General features: G+C 35.0%; 1 protein-coding gene across 1 annotated transcript in view; it reads right to left on the bottom strand.

The window, feature by feature from the left end:
* The window catches only part of LOC150098133 (NBAS subunit of NRZ tethering complex-like), a 1063858-nt gene that overhangs the window by 709100 nt on the left and 337465 nt on the right, over nt 1-17293 (bottom strand). Inside the window, exon 22 of the mRNA XM_090406267.1 lies at nt 11888-11965. Within this exon, the coding sequence (XP_090262393.1) occupies nt 11888-11965 (78 nt within the window). The remainder of the gene's footprint in view (nt 1-11887; nt 11966-17293) is intronic.

The following is a 17293-nucleotide window of genomic DNA, read 5'->3' as shown; positions in this document are numbered from 1 at the left end:
TTTGTTGCCTTTTGACCTTTAGAAAAATCTTCACCTCTCTCACTTCTCCTAAGGACAAGCTTCCACATCTTAATTATCCAGGTGTCTACCAGATTCCGTGCTCTTCTGGATTATCTTATTTCGGACAAACAGGAAGATCTGCCTCTATTCGACTAGAAGAACACCAATCTTATATTGAATACTTTAAACCTGAAAAGTCTGGAGTTGCAGAATATGCCATCTTCACTAGACATAGAGTTCATTGGAGAAAGACAAGAGTCCTTCACAAAAGTCGGTTCCTCGTGGAACGCCTTTATAAAGAAACGTGAAACTTTACTTCATTCTCCTAACTTAAACAGATCTGACGGCTTACATCTATCCCCTTTATGGGAGATAGTACTTTACAAATCAGCTAATCTTTCCTAACTGGCAAAAATTATACTATTAAATAATCTTTGTATGTGAGTTTTCCATTATTAATTTTGTATCAATATGTCTACTCACGGTATACCTCTTTTAAAACTTATTAAAATTAATGATCCGCTGGGAAAATGTTGTATAAGACAGTGAAGAAAAGGTAAACAGATTTCAAATGGTCTTGTAGTGATTGAATATAATTCCATAACAAGACAATTTTCTGAAAGATAAGTGTGTAATTCATTTGATGTTGGAAAATAGGCACTTAGAATGTATTAATTTATACTTTTTTAAGAAAGAGAGCATGAAGTTACTTAATATTTCTAGCATGATTGTTTACTTAGCTTCATTTGAATGCTTCTTATTAGTTTCTGTTGTCTCTTTTCTTTGTAAAAGTCTTATGTGCTGCGTTATGCTAAAGAAAATATTAGCAGAACATCTTTCACAGATTTCCCCACCTTTTCACAATTAATGCTTGTTTCAGTCCATTTCAATGTAATAAAGTTATGGTAATAGTGGTAGCTTAAAATAATAAATAAATAATGATCATTAAAAAATATTTGATCAAAAATTTGAGCATACCACTGAAATGGCTAACGAGTTTTTAAAAGAATAAAAAATTTAACTTTAATTTACTTATAAATTCTAAGCAAACTGCATGACAAAACTACCAATGAAGAATCAGTTTTAATAATTTTTGCAATAAAGTCTGAAACATATGAGAAAGACAGCATTGGATTAAAGGTTTATTTCTGCTTAATGTAATAATTCAAAAGGTAGCAGATGCTCTTATATTTATCCATATGAAGTATAAGCAGAACAAGCCTGGTCTTTATAGAAATATTATTTCTACATAGGTATTATTTCTGGGAAAATTTCCATGTTACTCCTCTAAGTAAATAATATTTTTATGGATATTTAAACTATTTTTGTTTAGGAGTACCCCTTTTTTATATAATGTCATTGGCTGTTTACTCAAATTTTAGGGTATTACACATGTTTCATATGGACAAATACATGGAGGAAGAAAAACCAGACATACCTTTGTGGGATGTTGCTGGCTGTTTTCTTTTTCAGTTGCATCCTGGTGTATGGCGATATACATTCATTGTTGAAAGGAGGAGGTATGACTGAATAAAAGGGTGATTGGAGAAAAGGGGTTCGAGAGATGTGGAAGAATTATTGGCGAGGCAAGAGGTACGTGAACTTTTTTGAAAAACCCGGTTTTTTATATTTTTTAATTATTAAAAGTGGGCATAGAATACTTTGGGATGAGGGTGAATATAGAAATTTTTGGGGAAAGAGAAGGATATTATGGAATAAGATCAGGGGTGGGAGAACAGGGTGCGAGTTTCAACAGTGCATCATCTTCAGAGCTCATGGAGGAAGTGGAGGCTTCCTCCATGAGCTCTGAAAAGATTCGTGTAAAAATAATCATGTAGATTATTTCTACATGATTTTTACACAACTTACATGATTTTTATTGTGTAAAATACTGATTATGTTTGTTATCAATGTGAAGCTTGTCCATAAAATTCTTCTCATCTTTTCTCTTCTGTCTTAGAGGTTCAGCTTCTTATATGTGGTGATTCACCATTTTCTTCTGTCTCCTGCATGATCTTTCATCCTCTTCTGACTTAGGAAGTTTGTTTGTTTGCAATACCTATAACCATGTGAATTGTGAACTTCATTCGGATTGTAGTTCTTTCTTCTATCCATTCAGCACCTGATGCATTAGTCTCACTGGATGCATTTTGACTGTGTGATTGAACCACTCAAATTGTTACGTCGTGGTTTTTCTTTAAATCTATGTTACTATTATCACCTCTTGTGACAAAAAAGAATGAGATTGCCAGTCTCTCTCTCTCTCTCTCTCTCTTGGACCATCTCCTTTTCGAATTCTGACAAATTTGTTTGTTCCAGCTGCGCCAGTCAGAATCCAAGGACAGAAGAATTCTTGCTCAGAGAAACTTTCCCAGAGTTCTAACAGCTACCTAAATTCGTTAAATATATATAGCATCTGTAGATATCTCAGTTTGCAGTCATGGCCCTATCCTTTCTAATTATTCTATACCTTCCCCGTATGCACAGGTTCAAACTTTTATGAGTGGTAAATTAGTCTCATGCTCAAGCAAAACTCGGGCTTACATAGTAAAACATGTTTATTAAAGATACGAGTTTACAATTAGGTTTAAACATATCAAAAGATAATCACAATACCTATACTAAATCAACTGACAATCGTAAATTAACACTAATTAATGAACATATAACTCATATCCTCTGGTCAACTAAAACACACTTAGCATGGGAAAACACAAGTTTACAATTTTAACTAACCTCAAAAGCTAACACAGACCCCACCAAATTAATTTGGTCTCACACAAGAACTAAAGTCCTCTGATTACCAGTCCAATGGAGCTAACAAGTTACAATGCATATAAGTCATTCAAAAAGTTCTCTAGGCAATTGTCCATTTTTCTTCCAACTAGAAATTGATTCATCCTTTTTCTCTAATGCTAATTGTTAATAATATAAGAGAATTCTGTACATCACCACCACCGCATGAGGTTACCACGTCCACTTTGTCTGTTCTTTACTCTCAGATACTTTACTGCTTCAGTGGATTGTGTCCATGTGGAGGTTACTCCGTTCGTCTCATACAACCATTTTCTGCACTCTGCTGGACAAACGTTCATCTCGCTGGTCACTATCGTCAGAATGCTTGTTTCCCTGGAGAAACTTTCCGTTGTCTCATTCCGGTAGCACTTCTACCAATGGCCCGAGTCGGTGGACGCCGTCATCTCGCATACAGCTCGCCCGATACTCACCAGTCAGCAATGGGGAGAAACTTGACATCCAAAGACATGGAATTCCCTTCCGCTGGTCAGCATCGTGAGTCCGAAAGAAAACAGGAACAGAAAAAACCTGCGTGAACACACATTTATTATCCCTTATTGCACCCTCTTTTTCGTTGTAGAAGTTTTCTCACGGCACCTTCCTCTTGGTCCTTAAGTTGTTAAGTCACAACTCTTCTCCTCTAGAGCACTCTTTTCGGGGAACGCGAGTTCAATTCACTTTCCATGAATGCCTTCGCTTCAGGTGTTACGTTTATCGTGGGTAACTCACACGCAACCTTTGGACTTTTGTTTGCATTGGCATACATTTTGCATAGAGTATTTTTTTTCTTACTAGTGTTTTCAAACAATAATATTTCTATCTAGACAGACAAATTGCTGTCTTTTTTTTAAAAAAAAAAAAAAAAAAAGAAAGAGAAAAATTCCTCCTTTTTTGTACTTCATTTTAAGGTAATTCAATTATGTTCTCTATTAACAATTTGTTTCTTTAGTAACAGTACAAGTATTTCTTGCTTATTATTGTATTCTTGTTAAATCTTGAATGAATGATCCTTTTGATGAAAAGGTTCTCATTCAAGTTCATACCTTAAATTTGTTCATTTGATTTGAATTCTGCTGAGTGTATATTTTATTAATTTCCAAGAAACAGTCATTTCAAAAGCTGGCAATTTTATTTCAGCCTATTTTTAACTTTCAATGTCTCAGCTCCATAAAGAGAAATTAAACTTTAAGAAATTTAACTTGTGAATCTAACAAAGTGAAAAAGCATACAAAATCCATAAAGAGGGGTGGAAACAATGACTGAAACATTGAGTTTTAGATGAAGGCAGTTAGATAATTTACTACTTTTCCATATATATCACTCATATCACTTGCCTTAGTATGTATCCCATGCAAAGCCCAAAAGGGGATGTGCTTTGTGTTATGGGATATATACTAAGGCAAGTGATAAGAAGTCATTAGCCTCTATATAAAAGTAGTTCCGACGTGAATATATTTCACACACAAAGCTTTGTTTTGCTTCCTTCTAAAAAGGATTAAAACCAAGTATAAAATTTATTGGTATCTTTAACGTATAATAAACCCAAGGTAAAAACTTTCTACATCTTTCTCTCATCCAGAGATTTTTATTAATAAGCTCAAGTACCTTTTGTCTACTTGCATATGATATATATATGATTTTTGCATTGCTTCAACCCTGGTATCTCTCCCAGGTCTGACTCTCCTACTGATGAGACCTAAAGGTCGAAATCAGTCTGTGTAGTGATTCTTCCCATTATGTATTGTATTATACATGTCCAAAAGGGAATGTGTTTTACATTATTGGATAGATACTAAGGCAAGAGATATGAAATGATTATCCTCCACATAGCTCAGATGTGAATATATTTCATGCAGAAAACTTTGTTTTGCTTCCTTAGGAAAAGGGTTAAAACCAAGTATAAAATTTCTTGGTATCTTTAATGTATAAAACCTAAGGTAAAAAACTTTATATATATATATATATATATATATATATGGGGAGCTTAAGGGTCAAAGCTGTATAACTGAGAGGAGACCTCCACATAGCCTTTAAAGGAATGCAGAGAACCGATCAGGGCTTCTGAACTAATGTCCAATCCTCAGCTTCTCGTGGTGCACCTTGTTGGGTATCTTCCAGATATAAAGATCAACACAATCAACATAAGAAGCCTGAATGGCAAAGAAATGGAGCCAGCTAAGGAATTAGATAAGTACCAGATCAACATAATAGGGTGACTGAAACAAAAAAGACAAAAACTGGCAAGATCTTCCTGAGCAATAAATACGAAATGTTATATTCAGCAATGAAAATCAAGGAAAAGAAGGGAATCTATAGTATTAAACACTAAATACGAAGCTAATCTTCTTGAATGGCAGGCAGTCTCAAGTAGAGTGATGTGGCCAAATATCAGAATGGGGAACTGGACAATGAAACCCATTTGTGCCTATGGCCCCACAGAAGGTTCTACTAAGGTAGAAGTGGAGGAATTTTTTGTTTTGGTCTTTAGAGAAAGCAACTGACACAATGAAAAAGGAAAAATTGGTCCTTCTTGGGGATCTAAATAGCAGAGTAGGAAATGTTTGTCAGACATACAAAAATATTTTGGGAAAATTTGGAGAAAAGAGCAAAGCTAATAATAATGACAAATACCTGTTGGATTTCTGCTGAGGACATGGACAAATTATTACTAACACAATGTTCCAACATAAAAATGTGCACAAATTCACATGGAGAGAAGAGGCAAGGAATAAGAAAAGACTCATTGACTATGTTATTGTTGATAGTGATGTTTTACCACTGGTGCAGGACACCCCACAGAGTGTACAGAGGATTTGAAATTGGAAGTGATCACCATTTAGTCTTGAGTAGGATAAAATTGAATTTCATATAGAAAAGAATAACACATAAGAATATTTTAAAGCGAATAAAAGTTGAGCAGCTATCAGATGTGAACTGTAGACTAAAATACACAAAGATTATTGAAGAAAAAATGAAAGAGTTTGAAAATAGGAAACCAAACCTTGGAGATTCAGTGGCAAGCCTTGAAGAAAACTCTGATTGATTCAGCTAGAGAGGCATGTGGTAAGGTTGTCTGCAAAGATAGAAAAATCAGAACTCCATGGTGGACACAGGAAGTTAAAGAGGGCACTGAAGGAAAAGAAGAAAGCAGCATATCAAAAGTTCCTGGGAAATAAGTCAGCTTGTGCTCTTAGAGAATACAGAGACAAGTGTAAGAAAGCTAAACACTGTGTAAAATGAGCTAAATAGGTCATGGGAGGACTTTGGCAAGAACATAGAAAATAAATATCAAGAAGGTGGCAAAATATTCTGGAAGTTGTTGAAGAAGCTTAGAAATAGAGGAAGAAGTGCTGTAAAAGGAATTAGAGATGATAAAGGTGACATGAAAACAGGAGAAAAAGATATCCTTGAAGTATGAAGTATAAACTTTGAAAAAGTGCTAAATGAAACAAGCAGTGATAGCACAATGGTAAAAAATACTCGACAGGCATACAATCAGGAACACATATCCATACTGGAAGTAGAAAAAAGCCATCAAAGAATTGAAATGTGGAAAGGCAGTAGAATTAGATTATATTCAACCAGAAATGCTGAAGTATGGAGTCTTACAGTGGCTGCACTGCATAGTTCAGAAGGCCTTTTGAATAGAGAGATTGATCCTGGATAGAGGGACTAATTCCCGATGATTGGAGTAGAGCTTTCATTGTACCCATATATAAAAAAGGGAAATAAAACTGAATGTGTGAATTACAGAGGTATTTCCCTACTTGGTAAGATTTATTCAAGTATACTTGAGAAATGGTTGAGAAGAATCGTGGAAGAAAAGCTTGGTGAAGAACAAGCTGGACAGGCCAAATAGAGGCTGTCAGGATCAGATCTTTACTTTATGACAATTAGTCGAGAAAGCATGGGAATATAACAAAAATCTGTATTTAAGTTTTGTAGATCTGGAAATGGCATATGACAAAGTGGCAAGAGAGAGGCTATTCAAAATGCTAAAGTTATATAGTGATAATGGGGCATTATATCAAGCAATACTTAGTCTTTATTTGAGTTGTAAGTCAGCAGTTAGAATTGGAGGAAGTACAGGAAGATGGTTTAATGTTAAATCTGGGATGAGACAAGAATGTACATTATCCCCTCTGAAATTCATTATCTATATGGATCACATTATGAAGGAAAGTGGTATTAAACATGATATCCAAATTGGAGATGTTAATATCAGCTCTTTGCTTTATGTGGACAATGTTATAATTCTAAATAAATCTGCTACAAGTCTGGAAGATTTCCTGACTAAGTTGAATAACTGTTGTAGTAGATATGGTATGAAGGTCAGCAATAAAAAGACAAAGACAATGAAAATAGGCAGAATCATTGAAAATGTCAACTGCGTTGTGAACGGAGAAACTGTGGAACAAGTAAAACATTTCAGCTATTTAGGGCACGATTTTTAGTGAGGATGGTAAATTAAATATGGAAATAGACAATAGAATCAACAAAGTTGGCATGGTAGGAAGTCAATTGAATAAATTCATATGGAATAAAAGAGAAATTAGTCAGAGCACTAAATTAGCTGTATACAAGACAGTGTTCAAATCAGTTTTAACTTATGGATCTGAGAGCTGGGTCAGAAGCAAAACACTTGACCAAAGATGAGAGACTGCAGATATGAGAGTCCTGAGAAAGATTAAGGGCACAAACAGATGGCATCAATGGCAATATCATATTAAAAATGAGGATATTAGGAAAGAACTTGACATTGTCAGTATTCAGGAATGCATTAGCAGAGCTAATCTCAGATGGTATGGTTGCTTAAACAGAATGGGAGAGGAAAGATTTGCAAAACAAGTGTTCTCTGCCAGGTTAGCAGGAAAATGACCCAGAGGAAGACGAAGATATATAGGTGGATTGATACGGTACAAAGTGCCTTAGACGATAGAAATATAAGATCTGATAATGTTGGAGTCTTGACAAGTAACAGACTGGTTTGGAGGAAAATTGTAGATAGGAAGTTAGTAATGATGTAAATTTTTCATGTAGTACTATCATATCCTATTCTAGTAGTAAGACTTATACGTTGGTTAGACATAACTGGTAATTAATTTACAGAATTAACAATGCATATAAAGTATATTAATTAAAGATAACTTTAATGAATCACTTCTCTATTTCGGCAATGTCACATTGCCATCTTCAGGAATATAAAGATATGGTATGTGCACTAAGGAACTAACAAAGCAAATGAGGAAGAAAGTAAGAAACTAATTTTGTTCCTAAAGTCCTAATGGTGCCCTCTTGCGTGCTAATTTGGCAGTCTTGGCATTTGGACTCAAGTTCTCATAATGAAAGTCTCCCAAATTTGATGCAGTTTCATGCACCCAAATTTGTGGAGGTTAGGAACGTTTTTTAGAGCTGCTGAAGATTCTTTGAATAATCTTTCGTATTTAAACTTGCTGCAATGGATTATTTTTGATTTCTTCCAACGAATTTTATGGTTGGTATCTAAGGCATGGTCTGCCAGCCCAGGGCAGCTGTACTGGTGAAACCGGATGTAGTCTTGGTGTTCTGAAATCCTGATATTTGTTGTTCTGCCTGTTTGGCCAAAGTAGGACAATTTGCAGCTGCAAGGGACCTGGTATACACCAGGTAGGTCTAGGGGAAGTGGTTGGTCTTTGGTAGAGCGGATAAGGGTTGCCAACTTTTTATATGGTCTGTAACAGGAAGTAAGGTCATATATTTTGAGGATATTAGTTATTTTTTCAGAGGTGCCCTGGATGTAGGGGATAGTGATAGACTTGGTTTAGTCTTTATTGTGGAGGGGGGAAGGTTCTACAAACAGATAGAGGGGACAGTCATGGGTTCACCACTTTCCCCACCCTTGGCCAATTTCTTTATGGAGACATTTGAAGAGAAAGCCTTAAACTCCGCCCCACAAAAACCCACTATTTGGCTTCGTTATGTGGATGTGTTTGCTATTTGGCCACATGGCTCAGAAACACTCCACTCCTTCCTAACACACTTAAACAACCAACATCCCAGAGTCCAGTTCACCTTAGAAAAAGAGGAAAACAACACCCTCCCCTTCCTAGACACTTTAATCACCCGCCAGCTTGATGGATCTTTGGTTTTCTCTGTTTACAGAAAACCCACCCACACTGGCAGATACATTCACCAGCAATCCCACCACCTCCCCTCACAACAATATGGGGTGATAAAAACACTATATAACAGGGCAAAATTAATCTGCTCAGATGACAAGGCCCTGACTATGGAACTAAACCACATCCTCAACACTTTCTTAGCCAATGGCTATAACCCCAAAAAAATCCAAAAAATACTAAAACCTGTAAACCGCAACCCCCTCCCCCCCCCCCCTCCACAATAAAGACTACACCAAGTATATCACTATTCCCTACATCCAGGGCACCTCTGAAAAAATAACTAATATCCTCAAAAAATATGACCTTACTTCCTGTTACAGACCATATAAAAAGTTGGCATCCCTTATCCGCTCTACCAAAGACCAACCACTTCCCCTAGACCTACCTGGTGTATACCAGGTCACTTGCAGCTGCAAATTGTCCTACTTTGGCCAAACAGGCAGAACAACAAATATCAGGATTTCAGAACACCAAGACTACATCCGGTTTCACTAGTACAGCCGCTCTGGGCTGGCAGACCATGCCTTAGATACCCACCATAAAATTTGTTGGAAGAAAACAAAAATAATCCATCGCAGCAAGTTTAAATACGAAAGATTATTCAAAGAATCTTCAGCAGCTCTAAAAAACGTTCCTAACCTCAACAAATTTGGGTGCATGAAACTGCCCCAAATTTGGGAGACTTTCATTATGAGAACTTCAGCCCAACTGCCAAGACTACCAAATTAGCCCGCAAGAGGGCACCATTAGGACTTTAGGAACAAAATTAGTTTCTTACTTTCTTCCTCATTTGCTTTGTTAGTTCCTTAGTGCACATACCATATCTTTATGTTCCTGAAGATGGCAATGTGACATTGCCGAAATATAGAAGTGATTCATTAAAGTTATCTTTAATTAATATACTTTATATGCGTTGTTAATTCCATAAATTAATTACCAGTTATATCATATCCTATACACCCGTCGATGGTACATGGCAGGAATTTGATGATGATGATGATATATATATGTGTGTGTGTGTGTGTGTGTGTGTTTTTAGTTTAGTCAGTCAATCTCATTCTATTGAGATTCTTTATTTAATTGTTGCAGTATGATTTAAACTGGATATAAGAAATGCACCTAAGTAACTAAAACTATTTACTAGTTCTATTACTAGCTTTTTTAAATTGCTGTTATATCCTCTGTCTTTCTTCCTATCATCACTACATTTTGCTGATAACGAATGACAGTTTATTTTTTTTTAATGGATTTCTTCTAATTCTGATATTTAATAACATGGATTAGGTTTAGTATTTGCATTTATAAGAATGTCGTTTTTATATTTTATGACTGATATGTCTGCCATTTATCATTATTTCTTTCTTTTCCTCTTTTACATTATTGACAAGCTCTTCTATAAATAGATTAAAAAGTAGACACAATGGGGGGGGGGGGTGCCTATCATTGCTTCTCTCTATATGGTGAATAGCTTTGTACTGATATTACCTAATTGAAAGAGAAAATGTTTTGCAACTAAAGAATGTTCAATAAGAACAAGGAAATTTTTTAATCATTAATATAAAATACATTTGCTAATTTCACACTTCCATCAGGGATTAACAAACATCAAAAATGTATAAATAGATAACAGAGTTGACAAAATGATCAAAAACCATTACAAGAAAAATAATTATATTTATGCTTACAGGTAAACCTGAAATCGTGTGGCATGAATTAGTTCTCTGCAGTTAACATTTAACTGTGAGCAGGAATCTATTTTTCTTGTAAGGGTTTTCAGCATTTAATCAACTTTGTTATCTATTTATATATTTTTAAAGTTTACTAAACCTTGATGAAACCACCATTTCTTTTTAGGTGCATGAAACTAGTAGGTGTATGTTTCAAACTTTACCTTATTGAATTACTTTGCACCATTGCTTTGGTGTTCTAATAACATGTAGTTAATATTCTAAATATTTCATTATCATAAAGCGGCCATAGTTCAGTTGGTATAGATGAAATCCTTTGGTTGGAAAGACGTGGGTTCGATTCCTGTCCATGATGTGAGAAACTTTATCTGGTCTCTTCCCGATGAAAGGTGGGTTAGCTGGTCTCATACGGAGGTAGGGGATTTTTTCACTGGGAAAATCAGGTTTTTTTGTACTATGCAAGCCTTGAGAAAGTTAGTCAGTTACTAGCAAAACCGGTAGGCAATTTGTAAGAGCTTAAGTACATTATAAATATATGGTCTATGTAACAATAAATCTTTATCTTATTTTAAATTATATTAAAAAAGAAAAAGCAGTTAAAAGACATATCTGGTTATGTTTTGGCAAGAATGACAAGATATTCTGAACCACATATGACTGAGCTGAAACTTATGACAAGAGAAAAGCATGGAGAATGAAGCTCAATTATTCATAAACAAAGAAGATGATGAGCTGAGTGGATTGCAGATTTCAAAAGATACTTTACTAGTTTTATTCCTTTGTGTTCCTTAATTTTTATTTTTACAATTTTTAGTTTTCATAATTCACAATCATCCTTAATTTTTTAACCTAAATAGCACCTGGTGCTATTTTTTTCCCCACTATATTCAAAATATTGAAATCCCTATGATGAAACCTATACGGATTTCACATATATATATATATATATATGAAGCATCTGAAGTTGGACAAGATGAGTTCAGATACAATGGTAGTTCAACTTGCCTAATATGGAAGAAAATTAAATTTTGCAATGATATTCAATTTCAGTACAGACCCTGTGAACAAACATTTTTGTTCATTCTTTATCATCAAGAATGCAAAAAATAAATAAATGAATAAATAAAATAAAATATTACAGAAGATAAGATCTACTTGAAATATAAAAACAATATGAAAAAGGGAAACCATATAAAATAAATAAAGTGGTCTATACATGTTAGACATTTCAAAAAAATATACCGATAATAATCCCGCAGATCATCATGCTCTTCATAAAATTCTGTAACAAAGTCCTGTGAACCTGGTGAAGGAAGTATCCTGCAAGAAAGAAGAGGGACAATTCAGCTTGGCATTATTTGTGGGTAACAGATAATATAAGCACTCAAATAGAAAACATTTCCATTTATAAATTATTATAATATCTGCAATATTTAACATAAGTGATGTGAAAAAAATTGTTATCAATATTATTATTATTATTATCACAAGCACACCTCCAACCAATCTGGATTATTGGGCACAGTTCTGGTCGCCAGATTTCTTGGGGATGAGGAAGTGGTAAAGGTCTCTGTGACTGCTAGAGTTACTACAGTCCACTGAGAGTGCTTTGTCAGTGAAGTGAATTCATTCGAATAGAGGTATGACAAACTTTTGGGTGGACAGTGTAGGTCTCCCGCAATGAGCCTTTGGAAATTTGTATGCAGTAATAATAACAAACAAGAAATGGACTTTCTTGCAAGAGGTCTCACATAACTAGAAAGGAAGCTTTCAGATTGAATCTTAAACTAATTTGCACTAAGCATTTACAACACACTCAAGTAATGTGCTCCACACACTCACCATTCTCTATCTAAAAAGACCTACTTCTCACCCCTTCTTCACCAGTGTATAGCATTTAAGAATGCCCTCTTGTTCTTCCTTTTCACCCTCCACCTATATATAATTCCTTCCATGTTATTCCTGTACAATCTGTTCATCAATCTAAAACAACTATCACATTTCCTATTTTCTCTCTATCTGCTAGACTATAATTTATATTTCCTCAAGTGCTCCCCATAATAAACATTATGGAGTCTTAATATTGTCTTCGTCAGGACTCGACAAATTATACAAACTCTACTTGCCCAAGACTCTCTCCCCACTTTTTTTTTTTTAAATAACATGTACCAATAAGTCAACAGGAGTTCCGTCAAGTGATTAGTGGTGTTGCATCTGTGGTTGGTCAAATTTAAAAACCATTTAGAAAGTTTTTTTTTTATTAAATAAAAAATATTTTGTCCTGTCTACAACATCCACCAGCTAACAAAATCTACTTGCCACGTGCGAAAGAGCAAATGTTTTTGTCAAGTCCTGATCTTACCTGCTTCTTTCTGATCTTTCCTAGCATTTCCATCTTATAATGAAAACCAAGATCCATCTTATAATGAAAAACAATAATGCACTATGAAGTTTCCAACGCCTGTAATGAGCCCTTTGAATTATATCTGATAGGCAATAATATTCTTGCTTGAATCCATTACCTACCATATGCAAACAGAAGCCTACATGAAGTATCTTCATGACTAGGCTACTTATACATAGCAGCTGTTAACTTTACATCAAACTGCATTAATATCCCATAATGCAAATCACACCCATGTTTCGATATATAACCAAAATATTATGGGAACGGTCACTACTCAGATTGGTTTCAACTTTTACTACTGAGGTCAAATCAGTGGGACTTACACCCATGAAAGTAAAGGGATTCAGAGTATTTTAATAATACAGCAATACAGCATTTTGCTATTTGTATATGGAAAATTACTTCTGCTCTTGAGACCACAATAAAGTAAAAACTGGTCTGGGTAGTGACTTCCCATAATGCATAATATAAGTGTCCCAAAGAGAGTGGTGTGCATTTATGGGACACTGAGGTAATGAGATGCAAAGTCAACAGTCTTTATATACAAGCAGCCTAATCATGAAGATACCTTCATGCAAACGTTTTCACACTAAGATAAAGGCAGAACTGACACTATTTTTCTCTCCTTGTCTGTGGGGAAAAAAAAGAACAAAAGAGGGCTTTTTTTTTTATCTCAAGATATTAAAAAGAAAATGAAAATAAAACACTTATACTTCATAAAATGAAACATTTGTATTTCATGAAATAAAAACTCACCCTACTAATGTAGTAATTTTTATTTTTATATAATTACAATACTGAAGTTAAAAAAAAACTCTTTTTGCATACTGATGGAAAGCCACCAGAAACATGCACTTAATTTACTGGTGTTAAGAGCCAAACCTGGGTAAATGATTAAAAACAAGAATATAATTACTTTTCAAATATAACTCACTTCCTGGCCAAACAAAGAACTTGCTATGAGCATTATGAGTTTAAGGCATCAGTTTGCCATTAAGGACAGATCCCTACCAAGGATCAGTCCTTAGACTTGCTAGTCACCTTAAATATGGCAGATTTATTATATATCCTCCACATATATTATTTCTGATAGCTGTCTATTAGCAACCTGTTTATCCAAGTGAAGGGATTGCATTCCAATCCCATAGCCTCTACTTTATTCAATAGCCTTTCGTGTGATATTCTATCAAATGCCTTAGCCAACAGTATACTTTATAGGAATTTAAATATTTTTATATGATTTTGTTCAGAAAATTTTACTGTTAGTTTAGGAAATGAAAATTCCAATAAAAGTTGCATACAAATATTATTGATGTTGATAAGATTGTCTCTGTCAAAACAATATTCTGTTGTAAGACGAACAATGCAGCAGTATGTGTAATTCTGCTATTAGTAGTTGAATAGCAAGGCTGTTAATTAGACATTGGTGGAATTATTCTCAAATTTAGCAGAAATAACAAATGACAAGATGTACATATCTTTCTACATTACTGGAATTAAATACATGTAGACTTTTTTTTAATGATATGTGAAATAGTCATCAAGTGGATATGAAACTTCATTACTCCACTAATAAGCATATCCAGTCTACAATTACTGAAAACTTCTCTTTGCTATTTGTGATACTTGGTTATCATGACATTATTCACACAATCAAAAATCAGAGAATAAATTAGCCAGCCTGGCTGGCCAAGTGGTTAGCATAACTGCTATCCAGCCAAAAGACTGAGGCATGGATGTTTGTGATTGTCTGTGAAAATAATAGTGGTGGTGAAATAACATTGGGTAGTAGATGATGTGGGTATGGTTGCAGTTTGTTGGTGGACTTCGTATTAGTGGTTGAGACAGAGAGTTGTAGAGGAAGTGCCCTCCCTTGATGAGTCCCTGGAGGTGTCAGGTGATAATAATAATAATAAATGCTCTATCGTGATATAAATCGAACAGCTGATGGGCACAAGAAAGAGAATACATAGCACAAGAAAGAGAATTCATTTGTTTATGTTCCTGTTGAGAAGTTAATGTATCTTCACTGTTGTCATTTTTATTCTTTATTGAAAATTGGACAGACAGTTATTCCCTGTGTTTATGAAACTGACAGTAATTAAATAAAAAAAATACAGGAGCATTCCAAATGGTTGTATTCTGTTTCAGTGCTGGAAGTTGAAATTTATGAAGTAAACTGTTAATGATTTTGGCCATTATCAACAACCATGGGTTCAATGCCCATAGGTGTCTGCTGCAATCTTAATATGATTCTTCCATTGTATTTTGTTTTGTGTAAGATGACTCAATTTGTGTATAGAGTTTTCACACCATTTGACGATGTCATCACCCCATTCTCTGTTTGGTCTTCCTCTTTTGTTCTTTCCTTCAATCACTCCAAACAGCAATGTTTTTAATTTTCTCTCATTCATTGCTCCACTAATAAGTATATCCAGTCTACAATTACTGAAAACTATTTTCTGGATCAGGTTTTCTTTTGGTTGTATTCATCTGTAGATTTCCTCATTGTCCACTTTCTGTATCCAGCTTATTCTCAAGATCTTTCTATAGCACTTCCTCTCAAATGCCAATATCCTCCTTTCAGATTCTCTCAGGAGTACCAGGACACGCATCCATTGAGCATGCTGCTGAAGATACAGGTTTTTACAATGCGCAGTTTAGTTTGCATCGTTATAGCTTGGCTCTTCCATATTTTGTCCATGGCTTTTAAAATAGTTGTCTCTGGCTATTCTAATTTTTATCACATTTTTGGGGTCAAAGTCGTGTCATATGGCATCCAAGATACGTGAAGTGTTCCACATTTTCTAGTTGAAATCTGTCTATCGTAACTCTGTTCAGTAACTACTGTTGTCCGAATATCATTGTTTTAGTTTTTTCAAAGTTGACATTTAGTCCATATCTTTTTCCTTCTGTGTATAGTGTTTGCAATGTCTGTTCCAGCCTTGCTGCATCTTTTTCAATCAGGACGATGTCGTCTGCAAAGCAGAGGTAGTTTATTCTCATGCCATTTATTGAAACCTTCTTCTTCTTTAATCTTATCTAGCATTCTTCCAAGATGTGCGAAGAAGATGACTGGTGATATCGGGTCCCCTTGTCTTGTGCCTTGACTAGTGGCAACCCAATCTCCAGTCTCACCTGCTATTCTGATTTTTGCTTGTGCTTGGCTGTTTATATCTTTCAGCAGGTGGATCAATTTATTGTCCACACCATAGGATTCCAAGACAGCTCATGTTATATTGGTCAATATTATCAAATGCTTTTTGGAAGTCCAAAAGAGCAATATATCTTTTTCTTCTTTCTTCGAGCTTTCTCTGATATTAGTCTTAGTGCAAGTATTTGTTGCACAGTACTTCAATCTTGTCAAAATCCAGCTTGCTCATCTGGAAGATGTGCCTCCATATGGCACATCAGGTGTTCTGTTAGTATTTTCATCAGCACTTTGCCAAGTGGACACATTAATGCAATAGTTCTGTAATTGGCAATCTAAAGCACTGCCTTTCTTATGAAAAACAACCAAGACTGAATTTTTTTCACTCTTCGGGAGCATACCACGATCTCCATATTTCATTACATCATCATCATCAAATTCCTGCCAAGTACCCTCAAGGGGCGTACAAGATATGATAGTACTACATGAAAAAAAAATTTACATCATTACCAACTTCCCATCTAAATTTTCCTCCAAATCAGTCTGCTATTTGTCAAGACTCCAACATTATCAGATCTTATATTTCTATCATCTAGGGTGTTTGTACCGTATCAATCCACCTATATCTTGGTCTTCCTCAGGGTCGTTTATCTGCCATATTGACAGAGAACACTTGTTTTGATAATCTTTCCTCTCCCATTCTGTTTAAGCAACCATACCACCTGAGATTAGCTCTGCTAAAGCATTCCTGGATGGTGACAATGTCAAGTTCTTTCCTAATATCCTCGTTTTTAATATGATATTGCCATTGATGTCATCTGTTCACACCTCTAATCTTCCTCAGGACTCTCATATCTGTGGTCTCTAGTCTTTGGTCAAGTGTCTTACTTCTGACCCAGCTCTCAGATCCATAAGTTAAAACTGGTTTGAACACTGTCTTGTATACAACTATTTTAGTGTTCCAACTAATTTCTTTCTTACTCCATATCAATTTATTCAATTGACTTCCCACCATACCAGCTTTGCTGATTCTGTTGTCTATTTCTATATTTAATTTACCATCTTCACTAAAAATTGTGCCTAAGTAGCT

The sequence above is a fragment of the Typopeltis vanoorti genome, chromosome 16 (genome assembly GCF_054136105.1).
Source record: "Typopeltis vanoorti isolate ZY-2024b chromosome 16, IOZ_Tvanoo_1.0, whole genome shotgun sequence".
Classification (NCBI taxonomy): domain Eukaryota; kingdom Metazoa; phylum Arthropoda; class Arachnida; order Uropygi; family Thelyphonidae; genus Typopeltis; species Typopeltis vanoorti.
The sequence above is the reverse complement of the archived record's forward strand: the minus strand, read 5'-3'. Positions and strand labels throughout refer to the sequence as shown.